General features: G+C 37.4%; 2 protein-coding genes and 1 pseudogene across 2 annotated transcripts; 2 read left to right on the forward strand and 1 right to left on the reverse strand.

Moving 5' to 3' along the window:
- The first annotated feature begins 204 nt into the window (after positions 1-204).
- On the forward strand, positions 205-3,134 carry LOC108808987 (transcription factor MYB124). The gene is made up of 10 exons (XM_018581101.2): positions 205-550; positions 650-696; positions 834-890; positions 976-1,048; positions 1,151-1,206; positions 1,289-1,456; positions 1,541-1,838; positions 1,930-2,072; positions 2,154-2,436; positions 2,534-3,134. Exons 1-10 carry the CDS (start codon positions 461-463, stop codon positions 2,630-2,632), a joined length of 1,314 nt encoding a protein of 437 aa, XP_018436603.1. The 5' UTR covers positions 205-460; the 3' UTR covers positions 2,633-3,134.
- A 106-nt stretch (positions 3,135-3,240) lies between these two features.
- LOC108808994 (UDP-galactose/UDP-glucose transporter 3) lies at positions 3,241-5,037 on the reverse strand. The gene is made up of 7 exons (XM_018581114.2): positions 4,880-5,037; positions 4,681-4,778; positions 4,469-4,599; positions 4,342-4,372; positions 4,135-4,238; positions 3,932-4,053; positions 3,241-3,828 (listed from the first exon to the last, which is right to left on the reverse strand). The coding sequence occupies exons 1-7, from the start codon at positions 4,981-4,983 to the stop codon at positions 3,423-3,425; spliced, it is 996 nt and encodes a 331-aa protein (XP_018436616.1). The 5' UTR covers positions 4,984-5,037; the 3' UTR covers positions 3,241-3,422.
- Positions 5,038-5,551: 514 nt separating this feature from the next.
- On the forward strand, positions 5,552-8,117 carry LOC108806276 (probable serine/threonine-protein kinase PBL2; annotated as a pseudogene).
- Positions 8,118-8,842: the final 725 nt, after the last annotated feature.

The raw sequence follows: 8,842 nt of genomic DNA on the forward strand, positions 1-8,842 counted from the left end.
ATTTTAAAACCAAGTCTTCTTTTAATTTAATATCTTTTGTTTTTACTAGCATTTTGAATTTGGTAAAACGTAAAACCCATGTGTTCATGAACCGTGAATGACTTTAAAAAATATATATTTTTCAGACGATGTCTTGATATTTGTGTTTTCTTATATATAGGAAGAAACCATTATCATTATGCAGTAGCTCCATCTCTGTAAAACATTTCGCATCAAAGGAGTTTAAACACAGATTCACAGTGGAGAATAATAAATAAAGCAGATATAGTAGAGAGTCTTTGAGTGAGTTCCTTTTCAGAGTTTGTCTTTCATTAGGTTTTGTTTTTTTTCCTTTTTATTTATTTTTCTTTCTAAGGAAAAAGTCCTTGTGGGTGCGATAGGAGGACTTGGATTTTTATAAAAAGGCAACGGAGCGTCGAAGAAAACACTAAACTTACAGAGAGAAAGAGCAGAAGAAAAAATGGAAGATACGAAGAAGAAAAAGAAGAAGAATATTAGTAACGAAGATTCAAAGAAGAAGGAACGTCATATTGTTACTTGGACAGCAGAGGTGTGATGAATACACACATACATACACATACAACATGTGTTGTGAATCTCTCTGTTTTTTTTTTGCTCTGTTTTCTGAAATGGGTTTCTTGAGTTGCAGGAGGATGTTATACTAAGAGACCAGATTACTCTTCATGGAACTGAAAAGTGAGAGCTTTGTTTTTGTTTTCATTTGACTTCTCTGTTTTTATTTTCACTTTTTGAAAATTTTTGTTTTTAAAGAGAGGGATTCTAAAAAAGAATGTTTGTTGTTGTTGTTTCCATTGTGTTTTTAATGATATTAGTTGGGCGATCATTGCATCAAAGTTTAAGGATAAAAGCACAAGACAATGCAGAAGAAGGTTGGTGAAAAAGATTATAATCTGCTTAACTTATTTTTTTTTTTATTTACTTTCTTTAATATGGCTATGGATCTTTTGTTTGCAGATGGTATACATATTTAAACTCTGATTTCAAGAGAGGAGGTTGGTCTCCTGAAGAAGATATGCTTTTGTGTGAGGTATAATTCACTTATAAACTTCATTTTTACATGGATAAGATTTCAGATTTGGTGTTTGAGTTTAATATCTGATCTTTAAGCTCTTGTGTTTGTTTTTCTTAGGCACAAAGAGTGTTTGGGAATAGATGGACTGAGATAGCAAAAGTGGTTTCAGGCAGGTAGAAAACCGCTCAAATGGTGCTTGAAGTCATCATAATAGGACCAAAGTGATTCATTAGTGTTCTGTTATTGTGTTTGTAGAACGGATAATGCTGTGAAGAACAGGTTTACAACACTTTGTAAGAAGAGAGCCAAGCATGAAGCTATGGCTAACTCGAACAACTCAAACAACAAGAGAATGTTGTTCTTAGACGGTATTAGTACACCCCAAAAAGCCGATAATGAAGCTCCGATTGCCAAGAGAACAAGGTATAGTTTTGTATTCTTTTGATCTACTAAACATAAGTCTCCAATCACACAATTTCATGGTTCTTGTTGGCTTACTATATACAGGAGAAGTCACATTCTAGAGCATACAGAGATGAGTAACTATGGAAAAGTTGAGTCTTGTCTGAATCAGCAGGCAAGATCTCCATTCTCGGTATTGGCACGCAATGCCACAGGTATTGATAGCTTGGAAGAACAGTATCAAACAAGTAATGTGAAGGAGAGTGATGGTGGTGAAGGGATGTTTCTTAAGAAGGATGATCCTAAAGTCACAGCTCTGATGCAACAAGCTGAACTCTTAACCTCCTTGGCGCAGAAAGTTAGTGCAGACAACACGGAACAAAGCATGGAGAATGCTTGGAAGGTAAAACCAAGAACTACAACTTCTCAGCATATGAAAATAGTGAAATGTTATGAGCTTTCCTGATAACAAAGCTCTTGTTATATATGTCCAGGTTCTTCAGGATTTCCTGAATAAAGGCAAGGAAAATGATCTGTTGAGATATGGATTACCTGACATTGATTTTCAACTGGAGGAGTTTAGGGACCTTATAGGGGATTTGAGGAGTAGTTATGAAGACAATGACCCATCTTGGAGGTGAATATAGTTTTTTACAAAATGTTTTTATTCATCATAAAGGTTTTGATTGTATAACCTTTTAATTTTGATGATGTTTAGGCAACCTGATCTCCATGACTCACCAGCTAGCTCCGAGTATAGTTCAGGATCAACCATCATGCTGGACCAGTCTGGTGACAGAACACAACCATCATTGCCTGATCCTCAGACAGAACGTAAGGAAAGTGGAGAGGAGTTTCTATCAACGGATGATGTCCTGAAAAATCCTGATGAGAATATGCCCATCTCGGGCGGAGAAGAAAACTTCAGCTCCCCTATTCAAGTCACGCCATTATTCAGGTCTCTAGCAGATGGCATCCCAAGTCCACAGTTCTCTGAAAGTGTAAGCCTCACACACACACACACACTCATCATTCGTAGAATACTTAGGCTTTGATCAAACATCTGAGTCTCAAAAGACTGACTGTTTTCTTTTGCAGGAGAGGAGCTTCCTGCTAAAAACACTCGGGATCGAGTCCTCAAGTACCAATCCTTCACAACCACCCCCTTGCAAAAGAGTCCTTCTACATAGCTTGTAGAACCAAACCAACCATCATCATCCCTAAAACCGCGGTTTTATCTCTATGAAGACGTAGTCCTTTTTTTTTTCTCTTCTCACTTTTGCTTTAGGTGTCTGCAGCCATATCGGCCTGGAAGTTTTTTTGTGAAGCGGGCATGCCATGATCTGCATTCCTTCCTCCTCAACGGTCTTTTTTTCTCTTTCTTTAATATATAATTCTTTGTTGGTTCCTAGAATGTTAACGGTAACATTTCTAACCCCCAACAAAGAAAGCTCTCAAGAATCTGCCATATACTCAGATTCAGATTTCTTTCTTTTACTTAAACATAAGGAAGCCATATCCACAAAGGAAGGCACCAGTTTGTCCTAAGAAAAAAAATTCTTTGGTTTGTTTCTTAAAGGGTCATAGTCAGATACATCATCTGAGCAATTTCCCATGATTTCTTGATTTGTTTTGTTCATCATCTCTTGTACATAAATCTCTATCAACATATGATATAAACAAGTCTTTCAGAGTGTTACCTGTTTGTCTCTGTTGCTCTTCTCTCACAGCTGTGAAAGAAGAGAATATAATGTTAATCCTAAGAATATTGTATTTCAAAATGTGATTGTAAAGACAATATATAATGAGTGGAAATCATGCTTTGATTTTGGCTTGATATAAGTTTTCTCTAATGCTTTAGTTTACATATTTCTAATGTGACTACGCTTTTCTTTTCTCTACGTTTCAGACCCTCTTGGTGTTATATGTTTTTAAAGTAAAAAAGTTCTCAAATCAAAAAAACAAAGTCTTGAAGAATTCTCAGCTTTCAAGTCTTTTTCTTCTTCTGCACTCTCTGCAGCTTCCTCCATTTCAGATAAATTTGGTAAGACAAGCCACCAAACACCATTGACACGCATCCCCATTGTTTTGACGACAATGGATTCCCGCTCAGAACAGAGGATACCACGATGCTCACAAACTTCCGGGTTGTGGTTATGGTCGTGTTAGCTAGAGACCCGAATCTGCTTATCGTCAAGAAGATGAAGTTTTGTCCCACTGCGCCGCATAGACAGTACATGAGAATGTCCCATGCTGCCTCAGGGTGTTGCTTGCAGAACTGGACAGCTTCGAATCCGCTCCCGTGTGGCAATCCAAACATGTAGACCATGTTGTATATGGTTCCCCATAGATTCATTCCCAGCATTATGTCCCACGCGTTGGTTTTGGGGTACCTGTATATCCATGTAGTTTACATTCAGTTTAAAAAAGGGTAAGAGAGGTCGATGTCCTTGACTGGTTAAGTTTAGAAATATAACATCGTGTCAGGAATCAAACCTAGCGGTAATGGAATCCTGGGTGGCGTTTGTGAATCCGTCAAAGGCGAGGTTCAAGAAGCAAAGTCCGTAACCAAGAGGGGCGTTTGGATGTGCAAGCTTGCTGATGGTCTTCGAGCTTGTCTAGAGACCATTCAAAAAGACAGTTTAGTATGTTCCAGAGACAAATCATAACCAATGCACCTGATTATAGACCTGCTTTACCTTAAGAAGAGCAAACATGGACACTCCTCCCGCAACAAGAAAGGTGCAAAGATACTCAGGCAAACTGTATCTTATGCCATAAACTAAGGAACCCATAAGCATAACTACATGAAAGGAAGAAAAAAACCATATATAAGATATACAGATGAATCTTGATTCTAATAGTTATGTTGACAAGTATTAAATGGTATTTACAAAGAACCTCACCTGGAATCATCTTAGAAGATTTAGCCAGAACCTGCAAGAAAGCAAGATCGCCATAAAAAATCATTTTAAAAACCAGATCCGTTTGGCTGAATCATCAAAAACCTACAGAGGGTATTATTAAGCTTACCTGAGCAGGGTAGCTGATATACTTGAGAGCTTCAATGCCCATGGCAGGACCAATAGTATTAGTAATACCAGCACTCCAGTAAGTCCACCATGGAGCTCCACCACTTCCTCCATTGGACCACAGCTTAATCACTGCTCATCCATTCTTAGTTATATGTACATTTAATGTAATGAATAAAATAAAACAAAAATAGTATATTGGTAAAAACTCACTTAAATAAGACCAAACCAAGCAGACTACATTCTGAGCCAAGTTGAGAAACGCTAGGTGCTCAAATCTCATCCCATCTTCCCCAAACTTCTTCGTCGACCTAATCATCACATACCCATATAAATTTGAATCCTTTTGGATCTAAGAACAAGCTACAAAAAGAGATTTGATTGATTCGAATTTTGAGAAATTTCTACATACAAGGTTTCCTGAAGAACGCCTTGGTAAATGTAGGCAGCCCAGATCCCAGCGACACAGAACGAAAGCAGCAGAACTCGCCGGAGACCGGATCCGTGAGCTTCCATCGCTTTTTTTTTTATTATTATTCTCCGGTTATACTCCGGCGACGATTCGTTAGTTTACGGTTAAATTTGAGATCAATCCTGAAGTGAAAACGGAAGTTTATTACAGTGTCGGTGGAGCGAGAAACACGTGGATTTTCCACGTGTGGTTACATGACGTGGATTAATTGCGTAATCCAGGTCACACACTTGTATTTCCTTTTTTTTTTGATCAACACACTTGTATTTCCATATCCACTTGTATTTAACATTTTTCTCCATGCATCATTTATTCATTTTGTTCAAATGATCACACTTCTTATAGTTGTAGAGTGAAATCATTTTTCATTTCATGATAGTATAATGGACACTTTAAACTTAGGAAAGATCGAAAAAACACTTTGAACTTAGGTTTATCTCAATAAAATTTTTAAAAATTATATAGGAAAATATGATTTAGATTCATGTTAATACCATAATACCTCTAAAATTAATCAATTAATATAAATTAGTAATAATATGAGTTGTTTTAATATTAAAAAGGTAAAAAAACAAAAGGAAAATGTGAGAGATAATTTATTATTATAGATTTATGATAGATTTAGAGTAGATTTAAAAAATATATTAACCGAAATATGAAAGTTTTCATATTTTCGTAATTTGGATGTAATATATATTGTACGTTGTGCAGAACGCCGTAGAATGATTAAAAGTTTATTCTTCTGTATGTGTAACATAAGTTAAAAGACATAACATGTGATGACACATAAACAGATAGAATATATAACACATAAATAAGAAAAGGTAAATCATAGAATCGTAATTATAAATTGTGATCAAACTTAAATGAGACTAAGAACATCTTTCTAGAATATAACCTAATGAATTCTAACTTAGATAGAATATACAAGAAAATTTTGTTTACTCAAGAACTCATTCGCATGCAAAATTTGAAACGGTTGATTGTTCTAATTAAATCCGACTGCTTCAGTAGGAAGAAAAATAAAGAGATGGGAACACGACTTTTTTGTTCACCACCCACCCTTCCTGTGGGTGTACTGGCGACTGGCGTGAGCATGACGCAACCGGATATAACTCGAATTTCCAAAACTCTCCTGTCCTAAGGCTGCTAGATCATTAATTTTTTTAAAAGAAGACTCACTGACAAAAAATATTTTTTTAAAAAGACTCACTGACAAAACGCACGCGGCGACTTTGTATTATGATTTGTTTTGCTTATGATCCTCTGTTCTTCTTCACCTTTCATTGGTCCTTCCTCTCTCGTTCTTACTGTTTAACCTTTTCATTATATTACCGACGACTATATTTGGTTAAGCAGACATTACTCTGAGGCTCTGTTCCTGTCCTGATCATCTGTTTGCTTGTTCCACAAGAACACGAGCTTTTATCTGCATTGTCTCTCCAAATTAGTTTTAAAAAAAATCTGAAATGGGTAATTGCTTAGATTCATCATCTAAAGTGGATAACAGCCGACATGCTAATTCAGGTATGTACTTCCTCTCAAGCCTTTCAAATTGCTCTGTTTGAGTTTGACCGATCATTTATTATAGCTTCCTTGGCGTCGAAAGTTTCGAGCAACACAACCCATTCCACAGTTCCTTCAGGACTAAACAGTAGTTTAGGATCATTACTAACGCAGCATATGACAGAAGGAGAGATGCTTTCATCACAAAACCTAAAAGCTTTCTCTTACAACGAACTAAAGAACTCAACCAGGAACTTTCGTCCTGATACCGTAATCGGTGAAGGAGATTCCGGTTGCGTATTCAAAGGATGGATTGATGAAACAACTCTCAATGCTTCACTACCTGGTTCAGGTATCGCTGTTGCTATTAAGAAGCTTAAGCCTGACGATTTTCAAGGTCATAAAGATTGGTTGGTAAGCCCCGGTTCATTTTCTCCCTTGCCCTGATTGATTGATGTGTCTCTTTTTTTGCTTGCTGAAGTTGAGATTATTATTATTATTTATTTTTTTGCAGACTGAAGCAAACTATCTTGGTCAACTTAATCACTCAAATCTTGTATTACTAATTGGGTACTGCACCGAAGGAAAAGAACGGATTCTAGTACATGAGTTCATGCCTAGAGGAAGCTTGGAGAATCATCTTTTCAGACGTATGTTCTGTGTAATAAAACAAACATTTAGTTTGATTTTGAAGCATATGTGTCTGTTCAATATGCTTCGGGTCAATGGTTTCTTGCAGGTGGTCCGGGGGCACTTACATGGGAAATAAGGATGAAAGTGGCAGTAGGTGCAGCTAAAGGGCTTACTTATCTTCATGAAGCAAAGTCACAAGTGATATATAAAGACTTTAGATCTGCTAAGATTCTACTCGACGCTGTATCAGACCAGATTCTCTATTCAAACCACTTTTTTGGGGATTGGTCCTCTTTTGACTCTTTAACCGTTTGAGATTGTGTCTGAACTAATGCAGGAGTATAATGCCAAGCTTTCGTATATCGGTTTGACGAAAGCAGGTCCTACTGCAGATGATGATACAAATGTATCTACGTCGATTTTCATGGGTTCTCGGGGATATGCAGCTCCTGAATATATCATGACAGGTTTGTTCTGCAAACCACGAACCCAAATCTCTAGTTTCAAACAGGTTATATCACTTTCTCAAAGCTCAATTTTCATCATCTACAGGTATCTTGACGGCAAAAAGTGATGTGTACAGTTTCGGCGTGGTACTGCTGGAACTAATAACAGGACGACGTGCAATGGACTATTCAAATAATGAAGTCATACACAGCCTCGTGGAGTGGGCTAAACCGTACCTTGACAATAAGCGGGATATCTTTCGCATAATGGACACGAAACTAGGCAAGCAATATCCACAAAAGGGAGCTTACACAGTTGCTACTCTCGCGTTGAAGTGCTTAAACCACGAGGCAGAGCTCAGGCCTAAAATGTCAGAGGTTTTAGTCACATTAGACCAGCTAGAATCCGCCCGCTAAACCTGGACTCAACAAGTCAAGATACACTTAAACGGATTCACTAAGAGCTCCTCTTTTCTCTGCTGTACATAATAACTCCTGGTGCATTCCTTTTGCTTAGAGTCAATCTCCGCGTGTAAGAAGAAAGTAAATAATATAAAAACATTCGAATTTTGAATAGATTGGAATCCCACTGATTATCGATCGTGACTCAGACAATATGTATTATTATTGTAAAGTCTCCATCAAATTTATCATCAAAAAAAAGGTTAGCCATCAAAGTTTCAACATATGGGAGATCCAGACCCACCACCTTTATCATCCTCTAAGAAAAATATTATTTTGGTCGTCAAAGAAGACCATAATTGGTTGAAAAAGCAATAAACAACAAACAAAACCAAGAAACTCCCGTAAATGAGAAGAGGCAGAGAGAAGCTTACATAAATTCGCTACAGTGACATGAAACCGAGCACGCACAGGGAAGATGATGGACCCCACTGCCAAAGCCGGAGAGCAAAAGTTTGAGCACGAGAAGGCTACAACAGCTTGAACCAGCAAAAGCTCTAAAACATGCATAAATGTAGATAGCTAACAACAATACCATGATATCAAAAGAAGCTCACGGCACAGGGATGTGTTGCTTTGCCTATTGGTGTCACAGAGGAAGAAGTGTATCATTGGATGAATAAACTGACGTGGTGTCTCATAGGCCACGGGACGTGGAGTAGTTTGTGAAATCCAGGTCACACAGTCACACTGATATCCTTGTCTGAGATAGAAGCTGGAACTACTTGACGTTTTGTCTCTACGAAAACTTCACGCGGTTTTTCTTTGTGTCCCCTCTGACTAATGAAACTCCACAGTAAAAATGAGTTTTCTGTCAGCCATATTGTTGATGGTATAATTTTTTTTTGTTGATGGT

Source organism: Raphanus sativus, chromosome 1 (assembly GCF_000801105.2).
Source record: "Raphanus sativus cultivar WK10039 chromosome 1, ASM80110v3, whole genome shotgun sequence".
Classification (NCBI taxonomy): domain Eukaryota; kingdom Viridiplantae; phylum Streptophyta; class Magnoliopsida; order Brassicales; family Brassicaceae; genus Raphanus; species Raphanus sativus.